Raw genomic sequence first — 19,428 nt, forward strand, 5'->3', positions numbered from 1 at the left:
TAAAAACTAACATACTTAGTGCTGCTTTTAGTCTAGCAAGCCCCATGCCAATGACATTAACTTAAAATCAGATACCAATATAATAATTTAGCATAATCATATTACACCGAGTTAAGGGAGAGAGATAATTTTAATGTACAGACTTAATTTAAAATTATTTATAATGTTCTTGTACAAATACTGTTACATCCTAAAATTGTCCTACATTTTAGAACACTTAATCATATAGGAAATCAAATTGTTTTTAAATAAAATAATTAAATAGCTTTGAGTGGCTTTAAAAAAAGCATACATTTACAGAAGTGGCAAGAAAAAAATTGGCCCTGTTTTTTTTCCACCTATTTCTCCATAGCTCATTTTGTTATTGACCCCCAGCCTTATTTTCCATCTTCTTCACCAGCCTCTTTCCCCCTTCAGACCTCCTGTCTTTCCCCTCTAAATCCCTGAGGTCTATTTACTAAAGAGTGAGACCATGCCAGGCAACCAGAAGCAAATTTCAGGAGAGTCAAGTTGATGCATGCTAAAAGAACCCCCCCCAACAAAAAGCAGCAATTAAATTAATTAACAAAAAAAAACTTCCTGTATGATCCTTTAACCTGACATCTGACTTCTTCTTTGTTGTGATTCATATTAGATTCACCTAGACGTGCACAACGTGCAGTCAATTACTCATTCTCACGTTATACTGAACATACATATTGGGGCAAAAAATAATAATAAAAAAAATAAAACATTCTACTGAATGTTTGATAAAATTTATTTAAAATTAATAACATACAGTATAGCAGGCAAGTTCTTGGCAGAGGAAATATTGGTCAGAAAATCTGAATGTGCCTCTTGAAGGTTTACGGTTTAATAAAACAGCTACAGTAACGTATTTTATGTTAAAAAAAAAACAAAAAAAACCCCAATCTAACCACACAGGTATTAACTGGTTTCACAGAAAACAGTGGCCTTTGGTGTTTTATCACACAACCAAATCTACATTCATTTAAACGCTGGCTATTTTATATATGATAATTGTGCCTTTGAATTTCATACTGAAACAAATAAACTATTTGCTGCTGTCAGTGGAATTTGGGTCATGTATGCTACTGAAAAATAAAGTATACAATCTTTCATCCCATAAAGACCTACAGTAGATCACTGTATAATAACCTGCTTATACCGTACAGGCATTTCATCACAAACACACAGGGTCTGTGTTTCTTCATCAATCTGTGGAGGCATTTAGACTTCACTAAAACAGCTATAAAGAATATTTATAGACACATCACAATGCACAATGATGATTTTGTTGCAGTCTCGGTTGTGGTCACTGTTCTGTTACTGGTCATAATTCGATGATTCTTCACTGTGTTGCTTGTATACTGTAGGTGAAAGTATGAAAAACAGGGCAAGTATGCTTTTGAATACTGACACTATATATTGGAGATTATTTTTATTGCATTGATATACTAAATGCCTTTTTTCCCTCTTTATATAACAAAGAAGAGCCACTACCTGCTGATTGCCAATTCTGCACTACAGAAACCTTAAATCAATCATGGGAATGGGCGACTCAAGATAAAGTTTTTAAGTAAACTTAAAGTAGACAAAGCTCCAGGGCCAGATGGGATACACCCGAGGATACTACGGGAAGTTAGTCAAGAAATAGCCAGACCACTGCTTTTGATTTTCAAAGATTCTTTCCAGTCGGGAAAGGATTGGCAGAAAGCTGATGTGGTTCCCATTTTTAAAAAGGATCCAAATCTGAGCCTGGGAACTACAGACCTGTAAACTTAACATCTGTGGTGGGGAAATTGTTTGAGAGTTTATTAAGAGATGGCATACAGGAATATATTGTGAACAATGATATCATCATTAGGAGTCAGCACGGTTTTGTGAAGAACAGATCATGTCAGACCAATTGAATTGCATTTTATGATGTGAGTAAATGTATAGATCAGGGTGTTGCTGTAGATGTCGTCTATTTACATTTGCAAAATGCAAAAGCATTTGACACTGCTCCACACCAGCGGTTATTGTATAAACTAGGACAAATCGGTCTTGGAGAAAATGCCTGTGTTTGGATTAGAATTTGGCTTAGTGACAGGGTGCCAAGAGTTGTTGTTAATGGTAAATTATCAAGATGGACAACTGTGGGATGCCTCAGGGTTCTGTCTTGGGGCCAGTTCTTTTTAACTTATTCATTAATGATCTTGAAATAAATATTGGAAGTCACTTGTCTGTGTTTGCTGATGGCACAAAATTAGGTAAGGTTATAAAGTCTGATCATGATGTAGCGTCTCTTCAGAATGATTTGGATAAACTAGGGGACTGGGCAAATAAGTGTCAGATAATCTCCGAAAAAATTTGCAATTTTGGGCACCAGTTTTTAAGAAGAATGTTATAGAGCTGGAGAAAGTGCAGAGGCGGGCTACAAAGTTAATTAGAGCAATGGAGGATTTTAGTTATGAAGAAGGACTAGAAAAACTGAACTTGTTTTCCCTTGAAAAGATATGTCTAAGAGGGGATCTGATAACATTGAACAACTACATACAAGGTCAGTATAAACAGCTTTCTAGTGATTTAGTCACCAAGTGGTCTCTACAAAAGACACAGGATCAGCAGTTGAGACTTGAGGAAAGAAGATTTCAGCATCAGCATAGGAAAGGGTTCTTCACAGTAAGAACAATAAGAATATGGAACTCTCTGCTTTAGGATGTTGTATTATCTAAGAAAGGTGGATATTTTTAAGAAAGGTCTGGATGTTTGTCGGGTAAGCATAACATAAAGGGCTACAACTGCTAAAAGGACAGTTTTATTAGAAAGTTGATCCAGGGAGTAATCTGATTGCCGCTATGGAATCAAGAAGGAATTTTTTTCCCTGTTGTGGCATAATTGTTTTTTGCCCCAAGTAGGATTTTTTTGCCTTCTTTTGGATCAACTTTAGAACTAGGTATGTGTGAAAGGTTGAACTTGATGGACTGAAGTATTTTTTCAACCTACTATACTATACTATATAGCATATACATAGTAGATTAAAGCTTATCTATGACTATACCAGAGCGGTTTCTCTTAATATTGTTTCAATGGAAGTAGAAGCCATAGTTTCTTTTCATAGTTGGCAACAACATTAGACATGATTACACCATCCAAAATTGAAGGGGAGATGAGGGCACGTCTGTTTTTTGGCATCTACTGGCATCTACTGCCTTGTTGGATTCTCTGTATTGCTGGATTGTTGCCTTCCGCTCATGTAGCGGGCTTAAGCTTGCTTCACCTTCCTATGTGTTTTTGTGGATACTGTTGTACAGCGCTAGGTAATGTGACACGTGACATTGTGGGCTTACTGCTGACACACTCGTTTTGGTATCTAGTTTTCAGCACCACATTAGAAACATAGAAAGTGACGGCAGATAAGAACCAGTAGGCACATCCAGTCTGCCCAACCTCCGAGTACTTTCCTTTAGTACTTGCCCTTATCCTATATCTAGCTTGGCCTTATGCCTATCCCATGCTTGCTTAAATGACCTTACTGTATTAACATCTACCACTTCTGCTGGAAGGCTATTCCATGCGTCCACTACCCTTTCCGTAAAGTAATATTTTCTGATGTTACCATTAAACCTTTCCATCATGCTCTCCCTCATTCAGACAATTCATCCACACATTAACTCATAGATGTATAATTGTGGAAGGGCAAAGATGGCACTAGCAGGAGGTTTGAGCCTTGGGGACCAAGATGGCACAGGCAGGGTGTATATGGCACAAAGATGGCACTGGCCGGACTGTTTGGGGACAAAGTTGACTTGTGCTGTGCTATTTGGGGACAAAGATTGCAAATCTTATGTGTGTAATCTGGGTGCTGGCCAGGTTCTATGTGGGCAGTGTGGACGCCAGGGCTGGCTTTGGGGTGTGCAACCTGTGATCTATGTCTGTAATTTAGGGGGTTTTAAATATACCTTTAATGCCGTGTTTTTATGTGAATTCCAATTGATCTTAACCTGCAAAGCTGGGTTTTTGTGTTATTCTGTAGATCCATATCTGCTATGCTATGTTTCCATACATTATTTATGTGTACCTGCAAATACAGGGTTAATATGTCTTATTCAGTTGATCTACACCTGCGATGCTACGTTTCATATATTATTATTGTATACCTGCAAATACAGGGTTTGTATGTCTGATTCTGTTTATTTGATATATACCTTCAGTGCTGAGATCACAAGTGAATTTCAATTGATCTGGGTTTGTGTGTTGATCTATACCTGCTATCGGCAGCAGGGACTAATATTTATATATATGGGCAGCAGGGGCTAGTAAATGGGTTTTATATATTTGGACAGGGGCACAATTTCAGTGCTTGCCATAGGCGCTATTTTCAGTAGATACGCCTCTGACCGCGATCAATTACTTTATTCACCCAATCAAAGAACTCAATAAGATTTGTTTGGCATGATCTTCCTGAGGAAAACCCATATTGTTTTTGATCTTGAAACACATGTGACTTCAGATGTTCCACATACCTTTCCTTTAACATTGTTTCCATTAATTTCCCCACTACAGATGTAAGACTAACTGGCCTGTAGTTGCCCGACTCCTCCCTACTGCCTTTTTTGTGAATGGGCACAACATTCGCTACTTTCCAATCCCCAGGGACAACTCCCGTTACCAATGATTCGTTAAATATATCAGTTAACGGTTTTGCTAGTACAACCCCAAGCTCTTTTAATAACTTGGGGTGTATCCCATCAGGCCCCATCGACTTATTTGTCTTTACCTTAGACAGCTGAAGTAGAACCTCTGCCTCGATAAACTCACATATTTCAAATGATTCAGTCTTTTTTCCCAACTGAGGTCCCATTCCTTCATTTTCATCTGTAAAAACTGAACAGAAATATTCATTGAGGCAGTCAGCTAAACCTTTATCATCTTCTACATATATTCCTTTTGTTTTTAGTCTGACTAATCCTTGTTTAACTTTCCTTTTCTCATTTATATATCTAAAAAATGTTTTATCTCCATTTTTTACTGAGAGGGCAATTCTCTCTTCTGCATGTGATTTGGCAGCTCTTATAACTTTCTTTGCCTCTTTCTGCCTAATTTTATAGATCTGTCTATCTTCCTCACTTTGGGTATTTTTGTGTCTACTAAAGGCTAACTTCTTGTCTTTTACGATTTTGGCCACTTCTGCAGAGTACCACTCTTAATTTTTTACTCTTACTGACCAGCCTAATACAATTTTCTGTTATCTTCAATAATACAGCTTTTACAAAATCCCATTTCTCCTGAACGCCATTTAAATTGTCCCAGTCTGATAATGACTCCTCTATACATATTCTCATTTTAGAAAAGTCAGCTTTTCTAAAATCTAAAACTTTTGTTTTTGTGTGGTGTGACTCACTGTTCATATATTAAACCACACAGACTGATGATCACAAGATCCCAAACTTTCACCTACAGAAATATCTGTTAACAAATCTCCATTTGTGAACACTAAATCCAATATGGCCTCCTTACGAGTTGGTTCCTCAACTACCTGTTTTAAAGATAATCCCAGTAAGGAGTTTAGAATATCCGCACTCCGGGTACAACCAGCTACTTTCGTTTTCCAGTCCAGATTATTTACTGTGCTGCCATCGCAAGACTTATATGTATTCCTTTTCTTATTGGATCCCTACATTCCAATGGATTCCTTTGGTTACATACAAGACACCCCAGGGTATTTCAAATGATGACATTTTAACACTTTGGATGCAGTAATTCTACCACCAGACTGTTTTATGTAAGTATTTTTTTGTGCAACTAAAATGCTACCACAGACTTTGACAAAGTAGAATTGGTGCATGGAAAGTGTTAAAATAACACCACTGGAAATACCCTGAGGGGTAAATTGAATTGACCTGCATCAAAGCTGTCCCAAATAGGACATGGGTGCAGGATGAAAAATAAATAGCAATACGCTACTTGTACTTATTGCCCTCTAACTTGAAAAAAAACAACAAAGTTATTGGGTATTTCTAATCTCATGACAAACAGTAGAATCTATTTAGCAGGTTTTGCATGGGTTATACATGTTTGTATGTATGAATATATCTGTATAAGTGTATGTAGGCATGGATAATGTATAAGTGTATGCATAAGTGTATGTGACCATGAATGTCTATATACAAGTGTATGTGAGTATGCATGTCTATGTGTATATGACCATGGATGTGGATTTATAAGTGTAAGGACTTACCAGGTGTTTGAGTCCAGTTGAAGGAGATGGGGCACATCCTTGCAAAATAGCACTGCTCAGTGTGACAGGATAGAGAAATCACTTGAGAGTGTGCACGGGGCAACACAGGTATGCGGTACCAACATGGATTATCCAGAACCAGAGACAAAACATAATGCAGAGGTCAGGGTCGGCAGACAGGGTTTATAAACGGTGTAGCAAAGCAGAGGTCAAAGTCCAGGAAATCAGGCATAGAATTACTGCACATCCAGCAGGAAAAACACACAACCAGATTTTAGGCTGTTGACGAGGCCATGTGTACTGTTAACCATGGCTTCAGGTGAGGTAGGCAGGGTTCAGTCTATAACAGAACTAGGTGACAACACAGCAAGAAGCAAAGATGCAGGTATAGAACCCCAGCGGACCAAGGTTTAGAGAGCCTGACTGTAAAGCTGGAGTTGTGAGTTCAAGTGAGTTCTTAAAGGGGCGGCCTAGCCTTGCTGTCTGTAGGACTCTGGGTGATGCCTGACAATAAGTGTGCACGAGCATGTATGTGTGATGTGGTATGAGATCGAGTGTGTGTTAGCATGAGTGGTGTTAGAGGGAGTGTGTGTTAGATTGAGTGTGTATGTGTGTTTATATTTGTTTGCCATACTGTATGATGATGGCACAGACAAGCTGTTTGGTGCAAAGATGGCACAGATAAACTGTTTTGGGGCACTGAGAAGCTGGAGCAAAGATGGCAGTGTGGGGCATGTTGCATGGTGAAGTTAGGGAGCCCTGCACAGAGGCCATGTGGTTTCTAGTTATGTTCCTGGATGGCAGGTTGATTTATTAGGATATAGTACAATATGGTAATGTCACAAGGGCATTGGAACCCATCTAAAATCCTCTTTCTTAATGCATCTATGTTATGTCAGCTTTGGCAATCTACAAATAATTATGCTTCGAATTTAGTTATAAACACCGTAAGGGAGTCTAAAGGTACAGTTTTATGAGTTTTGAAATACAGTTTGAATGACATATCCCTTTATTCCATGTGGAAACATGGCATCCTGGGTCTATCAACATTACATGATTTGGTTAAAAAGCAGGTTCTGTGAATAAATCTACCCACTGAACTATTGTACATACCGTTTTCCTGACTTTTTTCAAAGTTCCTCAGCTCAAGAAGCTGTATCAGCAGCTTGTTGGGTGCATTTATTGCTTCTGCATAATTTATGAACTGGAGATACTGACCATCATCCATATCTGCCAGAGGCTGGCACAGGGGGTACATTGGATGAAGTTGTAAATTAGATGCCGTGCTCCTACAGAGCCTATGGGACAATCCTCGGGTCAGTAAGATAATTTAATACCAGAGATGGAAGTGTTTCCTCCCTGCGCCATGTGGGCCTCAGCACAGAAGGAGCTGTTGGCAGACGCAGTGACTGACCAAATCGTAAAACTGTCAATCATAGCGCGTGTTGGGAAGGATGCCTGTGCATTTTTAATCATCTTGGCAGCTGTGCTGCTTACATAATGGACACCAGTAGGTCTCAGTCCTTCACCATATGCTTAACTCTGGAGACAAGAGGCTTCTGGGTATAGTTCTAATTACCTGATGCAGAATTAAGTGGACCTTGAAATTAGAACTGGACTGTTGGAGGCAGGAAGCTTAACACTTTGATGGAACTCTCTGCTCATCCACACATATTTTACAGGGCTTGCTAAATAACTTGCTGAAAAGGCTGGGAATGGAAAAAAAATGATATTTATTTTCATGCACATGATGAGAATTGTTCATGTGTTTGGCACTTTTGGATGCTGTGTTTAATTGCTAATATATTGTTTTATGTTTTAGTGAGCATTCCCCAATGCTCTATTGAGAATTACACCAGTGTTTACCACTGCATGCCAGGCGAGAATATTACCATAGTATATGGTATTTCCATTGGAATGCACTGGCCTGCTTACATAATAGCAAGCCACACAACTGTAAAGTGTATATGTATGCTTAAAGCAATAGAACACAAATGGCAGTAGCTATGAGGTTGTATTGGACCATAAAATCTACAGTAATATATTTTTGTGCAAACATTAAAACATGAATCCTTAAAACATTACATGTAAAGGATTATCTGTGTTACTATCCCAGTTTAATTTATCTATATTGTTATGCCAATTTAATAAGTAACTACTGTCAGCTTGAGCGCTGATATTCTTTACTTAGCATGGCTTGGGTCTGAGTGAGAAGTAGGTGCCACAAGGGGCGAAGGTGCATACATTTTAACTTTTAGTCCTGCCATGTACACTAGATTGAGTGAAGCCTCCTAGTACATGGTCAACATGGGCTAAGAGATGGGACAACCATTGATTCTAGTGTCACAAATATTGTAATTGTGTCATTTCAAAAAATGATCCTTGCCCCTTTTGGACCTGTAGCCTAGAAGTATTGTTATGGCTTTAAGTTTAAAAATATAAAGGTTGTCCTTATGTAATTATATTACTATTTAAGACAAGGGGAACTGTGTTGCCAGTTGTCTTTTTTTGTCTTTTATCTGTCCCTACTTATTTGAAGAGAGCCAGTGTACTCAAACCATTCACTGAAATAACATTCAATGACATCATTTTTATGGTACATTTAAAGCCGATTTGGACACAGTCCAATGCTCTTTGTCTTGTAATACTGTTGTCAAGGCATGTTACCTTACCGCTCATCATATTTCTACAAAGATTATCTGTATTTCTTTTTTAAGATAGAGAGAGGGGACAGGTTTAAAGCCATGCTCATTTGTCACTTTTTACTTTATGTTGACATTTTCACTCCTTTTAATCTTCTTGCAAAGAAAACGTGCTGATTTTCTCTATGCTTTTTTTCCCTTTCATTTCAGTGTGACAGCGACAGTGATCAGGAGGAAAAGGTAGGAGCTTATCTATGGTTCTGGTATCTTGAGTTTTATTTGTACAAAATGAATTTATCATTTCCTTGGCATTAAAGTCACCAATTCATTATAACTTTTTTTATATAGCACGTATATCCCTGTGGAGATTCAAAGTGTTAGGCTTCTGAATTAACCAGCTAGAGGCAACTGACAAATAATTGTTACTATTATCTCACTGAAAGGTACATTTTATTGACTTTGAAAAGACAGAATGCCCCCATCTTGAAGTTTAAAAAATAACGCATTTGGCCTCTTACATTCTAGGTCTGTTGGCATTAAAATTTATTCTTGGTAATATTAATACAGTGCTAAAAAATATTTTGCAAATGAAAAACTAAACTGTGAGATGCAGGTGCTTACAATAAAGTGAAATATGTTGTCTTCTTGAAGACATTACTTACCTTAAATGAGCTTACAATTCAGAATTAATTGGGGACAGAATTAAGTCAACCTGGTATAGTCCCCAAGCTATAACCCCCTATCCTCTACCCAAACCCAATTCTGTGCCCCCCACCCAAAATGCCCTCGAGGGCCATCTATGCCCTTCACCCTTTGCCCACTGATGAGAGGCATTTTTAACCAATTTGCATGCACTCGCAGTTTAATGAATAGACTCCATTATATGCGAGTATTGCTGGGATGAAAAGTTTTCTTTACAAGGGGCAAACCGTTACTGCTGCTTTCACTGCAGATCCAGTGACTTATTGTGTGGCCCCAGGCTGGCCGCCCTGGCACATATCTGGCTGGATGTCACACGTACAGCAATTGCTGATCTTAAAGTGCTAGTGCTGCATTGTTTCACATGTCTGGCCCTTTGCTTAGTTTCTATGCATTTTGTTGGACTATTTGGTGGTTTTTGTAGAAATGTACCAAGGTAAGTCGTAATTAAAAAGGATCTTTGTGGACAGAAAAGCCTCTAAATATAGAAACCTTATTGTATCTAAAGGTGATAAGCCATATTTTATGAACGGCTGTAAACTTTTTTAAAGTGTGGGTTTATAGTGTGGGTTTCCCTTTTCATCTATTGAGTGTTTATACAGATATTGTTTTCTCTCCTTCTTTTCCTTCTAAAAAAACCAGAAATTATATCACAAGCTATGGGTAACTTGTGGGGAAAATCTATTTTTCATTACAATAAGTTAAACAAGTCAAACAAGTTACAATTTATTGAATCCCTTTAGTTAACACATTCAAATGAACCAGAGAGTTGAACATCTATCCAACCCTTATGTTACGAAAAGTGGTTAAATCTGTGTGATTATTATATGAATAGTAAACTGTTATATATATATATATATATATATATATATATATATATATATATATATATATATATATGGTCAAAAGTACATGGACACCCTCCTTATTATAGAGTTTATGCACTTCAGCCACACCCATAGCCATACTTCAGCCATCTCCATAGACTCCATAGAAAAACATTGGCAGTAGAATGGGTCATACTAAAGAGCTCATCAGCACAAGCACTGTGCATAAGGAGCTTCATGAAATGGGTTTCCATGGCCGAGCAGCTGCACACAAGACGAAGATCACTATGGCTAAGCAAGAGTGGTATAAAGCACATCACCACTGGACTCTGGAGCGGTGAAAAACATGTTATCTGGAGTGATGAATCAGATTTCACTATCTGGAAGTCTGATGGATGAATTCCAGTGAAGGGTAATGTTAATGCTACAGCATACAAAGACATTTTGGACAATGCTGTGCTTCTAACTTTGTGGCAGCAGTTTTCATGTTCCAAAGCAAGGTCCATAATCACATGGTTTGACGAGTTTGGTGTGGAGGAACTTGAGTGGCTTCCACAGAGCCTTGATCTTAACCCCAATGAACACCTTTGGGATGAAATAAGAACCCTAATTGTGATCCAATCCTTTTTGTTCAATGTCAGAGCCTGACTCACAAATGCTAATTTTCACTGAATGGACACAAATTCCCAAAGACTCTCAAATCATGTGGAAAGCCTTCCCAGGGGAATGATGACTTTTATAGCTGCACAAGGGAGGCCAATTGCCCATGGTCTTGGAATGAAATGTCCAACAAGGCTGTATAGGTGTGATGTTTGGGTGTCCACGTACTTTTGGTCATACAGTGTATATAAATCACAATTTATAATACATACTATGTCACAATCACCCAACGTACATAAAATTGGCTTAATTAGGGACTGAAATGATGTGTTTATATTTTATTAAACGTATTTCACGATGCATTTATGACAATCAAAGGAGCAATTTTGTATGTTCATCACATAGGCTGCTGTGAAAATCAAAAGTCTATAAAAGGTGATGAGTAAAAATGTAAGGTAATATTATTCCAAAGACTATAGCTTGAGGGAGGTCATAGAAGTATGTATGCAAATTCCCAGTGGGATATACTGCTCTAGATTTTATAATGAAACACATACATTGCAACTCAGTACACTTCAAAATGAATGATGTTATAAATACAAGTCATACCAACGTCAAGCTGATCATAAGAGACATGGATATTGCAATCTTAGCCCAAGAGAAAAAAGTCTTTAGTGGAAGTCGACCTTCAAGACCTCAGGATTTTTTTCTTCAAATGGATAAAATCCATCCGAAGAAGGTCCCAAAATGTTGTGCAACTTTACATCTTTTTCTATGTTGGCCACATAAAACTTATCAACTTCGACTCAAATTGATGATACTGTTAATAATGGTAAATCCCGCTTAAGATGGGGAAATTTCGACTCAAGCTAGTTCCACATTGTTGAGTACTGATTGATTTTAAGTGGGAATTCAGTTCAGGAGCTAAACTTGCTAAGACACTTTCTGGAGTCCTGAACAATTGCAGATTTCAGCAATTCTCAATGAACCTCAGTTAAAATATTCAATTAGATGAGCTTGTGAGGATAGAGGAGATGCAACGCTCAACAAATTGTAAAAGCTCGAAGGTGGGGGATGTATAGTCATAGTATACTGAGTGGTGGTAAAAAGGTATCTTCACTGTGAAAACTAATGCTTGGCCCATCCCTAATATATTTTAAAAATATGCTATACATGCTATATATATGCATACATCCCAAATATTTATATTTTATTATTTCCTACTTAGCATTAAAAATACAAAAAGGCAACATTAAAAATACATGATACACCATGACAACATCTCTCCCTGAGGAAAAAACTAACAATTATTTGCTGTACACAGAAAACATGCGTCAAGCTGTCCCATTCCTGCTTTATCTCTCCAGGGGGCTTTTGTATCAAAGCAATTTTGTGTTAAAACTGGAAAAACTCATCCTTATGTATTAAACTAATGTACTTCAACTGTGCTGAATTGTTCAACTCAGAATGGTCAGCAGGAGGGGACGTAGAAACATTCAGTGGGGCACAGATTAAATCACAATCTGCGTCTTTATGCAGCATTAGTATTACCAAAACATTTCTTTTTAAATAGAACACACTGCGAGTATACAAGAATGCACTCTTTGGATACTTTTGGTCCATTTTAACTTGCTAATGTAACAATGTTCAAAAGAATGTAACACTTACCTGTATCAGATTAGGTTATTATGACACAAGCTGATGCAGTTAATAATTGTCTTCACCCTACCTGAGACATTCGTTGGTACCAAATTGATGTTCTGTCCTGTCCATGGTCGATGCAACCAGAAATTCAAGGCTGGTATGCAAAAACCCAAAATTATTTTAGAATTTAAAGGGCCTCATTAATTAAAATGAAAGTCATATCATATAGGTATGGAGAAAATGTGCTAGACATGGCATTCTAGCAGGGAACTTCTGCCAGCTAACTCTGCATTGTCAAATGACAAGAGATCTATGTCATGCTTGAAGCACCTAATTTGAATTTATCATATGTCGCCTGTTTTAAAATGTAAGACATCATCATTTGAACAGGTCAGGGATATTCAGATGAAGACAAATGGTGCTTATTTGATTCCTTAAAATCAGGAAATGAAAACAGTGTTCTCTGGAGAAATCATGTTCTGCCTCAGTTAGATGATAGTCTGAGGCATGTAGCAAAGATAAGAATAGACGCTAGTATTGCGTTTTTATCTCTGAAGGACGGTCAGACCTGTCATCTAGCTGACATGTGCATTATCTGTGTCATTTTAAACAAAGTGACCTGTGGAAAAGTGCACTCTTGTGTGACATGATAATGAAACGTTGGATGACAGGTAAAGTATACACTTATAAAAGGACGTTGTGTATTATTCTTTTGTTTAACTGACAACTCAGAACTTCCTTCCTCTGATGAATGGATTGTCAGATTCATTTGGTGCAATAGTGGTTGAGTTATGGGTTGAAAACGTTTTTTTTGTCTAAGCATCTTAAAACACTTTAATTTCAGATTTGTTTCAGACCTTTGGTGGGGGGGGTAGAAGACAAGGAGCTTAGCCTTTCTATGGAATATGATAGGAGAGGCACAAGATGGCTTTGTGAACATTCAATACAGTGATTATTTAGATTTTCACTGCAATGACATGTTACAACAAAAGTAAAATACAGAAATGGCACTGAAGCCATTCTTAGTAGGTTATTACCGCCTTAAAAATAACAATATAGGCACATCCTAACCTATTCAATATAACAGATCCTGTGTTGATGTCATGGAGCTGCTAGCGGATTACTTGCATGGATTTCACATTAATCTTATATGAAATGAGAATATTCTTGGAAAAGTGACACTGCTCTTTTTGTATTGAATACTTAAAATATAGTATAAAGCTGATCCCTACTTACTTCCAATCCTTATCTACCCTTCCTCCCTTTTATCTACCCTATCCCCCCCCTTTGTACATACCTTTAGACAGTCCTGCGGCGAGTCTCCCTGCTCTGCCACGGTGCCGGCTTGTAATGCTGAGCGCCGGAAATTGACGTCACTTCCGGCGCTCAGCATTAAAAGCCGGCACCGAGACCGAGCTAGAGGGCTCGCAGAGGAGAGAGAGAGGGGCGCTGAGCGGGTAAGTGAAAACCACTCGGCGCCCCTCTCTCTCCTCCACTTAAAAAAAAAAAGCGCTTCAAAAGTGCCGCCTGGGGCAATTGCCCCACTCGGCTCCATTGTAGGGCCGGCCCTGACTGTATTTCTGAAGGGTATTTTATGCTCCTAAAGAAAACACTAACACTAAAGAAAATGTTGTGTATTGGCCTTAAATTGTAATTTGTTTTCTCCTTTAGGTTATTATGTCGTTTGCAGCCTTGCTTACAAACCATAGAGTGCTCACAGCATCTCTTTTTCAAAATTGTAACACGATACCCTGCGATACAGCCTTGTTAAGTTCAACTTTGAAATGAGACAGTTAGATGACAAAAGGAAACTATTTTACTTTAGCTGTAATAATTTTTAATAAATCTTTATCTTTTCTTCTGTATATCTTCCGTTGGCCAAAGGAAACTAAACTACAAAAAGACCAGACATTCACATTGATGTATGAAATTCAGGACATTTACCTGCTATAATAAACTGCTTCTCATTAAACATGTATAGTAACAAAGAAGGACAGATACTTTAGACTGCTTTTTCTTTTTTTTTTTCTTTAGAAAACTCTTTCAACTCTATAATAAGGGGGCCTATTTAATTATTTTACCAAAAAAAGTTCCACATTAAAACTAAAGCAAATGTTAAAGTTTAAAGGGTTGGAGAAGTTTTCTAGGAGATCCTGAATGCTTATGAACACTTGATGGAAATTGACCCACGAACCAAGTTGAGAAAGGCCAAAAGAGTTCCATATCAACATGTCTTTTCTATTCCTGATCATCTTCAACTTGTTATCATCTCAATCAAACGAAATGGCCTAAGTATAATGGCATTGGGATAATCCTTTGGAGAGGAGAAAAACCTCAAATGTCCTATATGCCAGGAAAGTATGCATTGCTTAAATCTAATAAGACAATTTTATGATAAACAGTTAAAGAGCTAAACCCTGAGTATTAAGACTTTAGTTAGGAACCCAAGATACCACATGATTACAACAAGAAACTACTTAGACCTGAGTCTAAGTGCTCTCTACACCACCTTCGACTTTTGCAACATTCTCCCCAAATACGCTGCCAAACGGTGCTTGGCTCAGTAGTTCATATTTTACCTGTACCGATAATTCTCATAAACATCTAGAAGTTCATAATCCTTCCATTTGCTAGATCCTTTGTACATAAAATGAATTAATAGAAAATGGGGAACTCAAGGAATAGTATCTAAAAAGACACTTCTCTGTAAATGCAACTTATTGAGCTTAATTGCCTATTTGGTTGAAACAAGCATGTCCAAACAATTGTACTGATGTTTGTCCATCTAGATCTGGGGTCTTTTCTACCCCTTTTTTAACTCCAAATACATTTGTGAATAAATAAATATCTAGCAATTTTTGTGGTTATTTAGCTGTAAGTCTCTCCTTATTGCTTGGGCAGATAATTTTTATTTATGTTCAGCTTTGCTTACCACAAGTTTAAACATCCATCCTAACCCATGTGTGAAAAACAACACATATACTGAGTGAGTAAGCCGATGGCTAAAGAAACCTACCAACTGTTACCATATCTGCAACAGCATTTCTGTTGCAGAGTAAACCAATCCTTTCCTTTTTATCACCTGAGCTGAGAATAAAAGTTGTTAATCAGTTGGCAGTCATCTGAAATTCCAGGGTGCCAATTTAATTAGATACTAATACTTATAGCAAAGGAAATAGCACTAAATATTTATAATGCTGACTTTAAAAAAAAATAAAAAATCTCCATGCGTTAAAAAGCTCAAATGAACAAGTGCTTTAAGTTGAAGTTAAAATGTCTATCTATCTATCTATCTATCTATCTATCTATCTATCTTTCTATCTTTATGTGGTAGTCAGAAATGTTGATCCTGGTTAGCATTAGACTGTACCTGTAGCAATGTTTACCTACCTACTTACTTTGAGTTATGGTAGCAAAGGGTTTATTCTTTATACCATTAATTTGCTAGAAATGCGGTGACAGGAAACCTTTCAGTTCCCTGCCATCAGTGGTGTATTTACCTTGGGCGCTGCCCTAGGCCTGACTTAAGGCAGTGCCATCAGCTGCCCCCTCCATGGCTGCCATCCTCACTGTTGAGATCCAGGATATGATGTTATATCTCGGCACTCTGTGACTTAGATGGGCTGGTTGTGTAATGTAATTGGCCCATTCAGCAGCGGCACAATGGAGGGCTTGATCACGCAAGTGGGCTACGTGCCCACTGTTTTTGTAGCAGAGAAACTGCCGCCCATGGCTTGGGCCTAAACAAGCTGGACCTGAACACGCCACTGACCACCATAATTATGCATTATGAAGGGCGAACTCTGGTAACCTTCTAGCGCAAAAATGGTTGAGCTGTCCAAGTTTTTAATGCAGAGCTAAACCTAAAAAAAGAACAAAAAAGGAAAGTGTCATCCAGCAAAACTGGCTGAAATAATTATTTTAACAAATAAAGCGATTGTTTATTCATGATATATTTTTTGTGAGTTCTATAAAAAGGCAGGGGATTTCCAATAAAATATTGTTTAATTTTAATGATACATTCCCTATAATAATTAATTGAGTTTAATTGGCCCTTGGATAAGACAATATGTCCTTTGTCAACACAACCACATTGTAGAACATTACAGTACTTTAGAAGTACTGTCATTTGGGGTTGTGTAGCATGTAATATATATGAAAACATGGACTGCCTAATGTCTTCATAAACTATAGAGAGGTTAAATACCAGCAGCTAGCTGTGTTTTAATGATTTCAGTTCTGGCATTATGTTACTTTTAGTTCTGCAGTAAACATTTCTTAGAGCTATTATTCTGCTGTAAGATTAAGAAAGCTGTAAAACAAATATCACTGCATCCAATAAAAAAGAATATAAAAAAGCACTTTTAAATAGCACTTTACAAATGACCAAATTAAATAGCACTGAAATTACATTACAGCCATACATTACCAATAATGGCAATAATAAATTAAGAATATTATCTTACATTCTCTGTAGATGGTGCTACTAATTCCTAAGAAATGGTTATAGAAGAAAAAGAATATTTGTTTGCTAGCGTGTGATCTGATTATGTATTAGTTCTTTTAATATGATTGCTAAAGATGGACCTATCTATCTCTCTCTCTCTCTCTCTCTCTATCCATCTATCTATCATTTATCAATCTATGTATGCTCAGTTATATTTTTAAAGAATTGTTGAGAAAAATAATACCCAATCATAACCATTAATCCACAGATAGAACATACCTATTGGAGCTGTCATGTTAGAGATAATTGGCCATTTAGCTGCCGACTATGGACACAAATGTGTCATGGAGACAGAACTCGCTAACATGTTTATGGCAGCTTCCGGTGAGAAGGCCTATGCACAGTTCTCCGACATTCTCCATAAACTTTATAGCAAAGGTCCTGACAAACATATAAGCTATGGTAGGTCCTTTTTCAGGTCAAACTGTGAATATCTTGTCCCTATCCACCTTAACAGACAGCACTGCTGTGGTTATACAGTTGTATTTCATTTTTAGTTTATTTGTGTTGGCAGACCTATTATTTTTAGTAGGCTCAGTTGTTTATATATATTTTTTGATCATATGCTGTTTAACCAGTTTAAATATGGTAGATTTTTGCTATATGACCGAACTGGTAGCATTAAAGGCCATACATCTGTTTACGAGAATGATCCATTGAAGGAGTTTGCAAACACTTTGCTGTGTAAATTTCGACTAAAATTAAAGGCTACGCAGTTGGTGATATGCTTTGTAATTTAGCATAACGTTAATATTTATATGCAAAGGACAGACCTAAAAAAAATGAATCAGAGTCGTTATGGAAGTCACATTTGCACACAAGATGAGCATGTGTGTGTCACTTATGCCTTTATGAGCACATTCCTTAATATTTCTCAGGCGTTTGGCATTTCGCAAAGTGTACGGATAAATACCCTCCTTATATTAATCTTAAAGTATGCAGCCTCCCCATCTGCCACTCAAACACTGAAGTGAAAATGTCTGTATGAAGATCGTCTTTCATTTTGTGGTTTTAGAAGGTCCTAATAATTTATTTTCTTAAGGAATCCTGAATTGGCCAGTTAATTATATGTCTCGTATATTTGGTAGTTATGACTGCAAACATTTAAATGCAGGCAAATAACTTGTCTGCAGACCTGTAATTAAAGTATTTGCTGATTTTCAGTACTTGTCAATTATCACATTGTTTGTATGGAAGTAGAGGCTACAACACACATCTTGTTCTTGCACAAGTGGCTGTACATTAGATCTGGTCTCTGGGGGTGTTTCCCGCTGTCGTCAGCAGGAATGCCCTCAACGTCAGCGTGCAGTCCAGCCGAGAAGTTCCCAGGTATGTAAATATTATAAAGCCAATACATTTTGATGTTAAAGGAACAGTCTAGCCCCCAAATTTTACTACATGCAAAGGTGAGTATGCATCCTTTGTTATTGTAGTTAATAAATAAAACATATAAGTCATTTAAGTTCTACCCTGGCCTTGTATATTGATTTGGGAAGCATTAGTATGTACATTTCTTGCTCACGCACAATAGCACTCCCACTGAAGTTATTGAGGCGGCACACAAATCACATATATACTTGCAAAAACATGAATGTTCACATAGTATAGGCCAGGGGCGTCCAAGTTTTTTCTGCAGTGGGCCACTTCATCAGAATTGTATACGTGCGAGGGCCGCACTCATTTTCCACTGTGAGAAAATATGGCCTTTAATAAGATATGCAGATTAAAATAAAGTAAATAACACAAAACCTTTACTTTTCCTCTCACTGATTTCTTGGCCTAGAAAGTTTTGTGACTACAAATTCAGGATTCTGGATAAGTAAAAATAAAATAGTTCTATTTATTTTGGCGATGCACTAAAATGAAAATTCTGGACCAAAACCGAAAATTCAGGGTTCACTTAGCCAAAACTGAAGGGGACCCCCCACACACACTTTTAATAAAAGTAAGTTACACACCAAAATTGTACAAAAAAATGATATATTATGATTGTTAACAGCAATCTCAGGCATACCCAGATTCCAGCATGTACTGGTTGGCTGGGCATTGTACCGGTATTTTTTGTCCAATTTTAGTGTGTAACCACGCTTTTATTAAAAGTAACACACGACAATTGGACAAAAAAAATCAACAATATGACTTGGCATGATAGGAGTGTGATTGCTAACAGCAAACACACTCTTTTTATACCCAGGCAACCAGTAAATGCTGGAACCTAGGCATGATGGGACTGTGATTGCTGTTAGCAGATTGCTGTTAGCTGTTAGCAATCACACTCCTATC

General features: G+C 37.4%; 1 protein-coding gene across 3 annotated transcripts in view; it reads left to right on the forward strand.

The window, feature by feature from the left end:
* LOC149300928 (autism susceptibility gene 2 protein-like) overlaps window positions 1–19,428 on the forward strand; it is a 668,047-nt gene that overhangs the window by 423,370 nt on the left and 225,249 nt on the right. For all 3 annotated transcript variants that reach the window (XM_089484559.1, XM_089484557.1, XM_089484558.1), the window contains one exon: window positions 9,079–9,108. In XM_089484559.1, coding sequence (XP_089340685.1) covers window positions 9,079–9,108 — 30 coding nt within the window. The remainder of the gene's footprint in view (window positions 1–9,078; window positions 9,109–19,428) is intronic.

Source organism: Sceloporus occidentalis, unplaced genomic scaffold (genome assembly GCF_023333645.1).
Source record: "Sceloporus occidentalis isolate IW3139 unplaced genomic scaffold, rSceOcc1.0.p SCAF_22, whole genome shotgun sequence".
In the NCBI taxonomy this organism is placed as follows: Eukaryota; Metazoa; Chordata; class Lepidosauria; order Squamata; family Phrynosomatidae; genus Sceloporus; species Sceloporus occidentalis.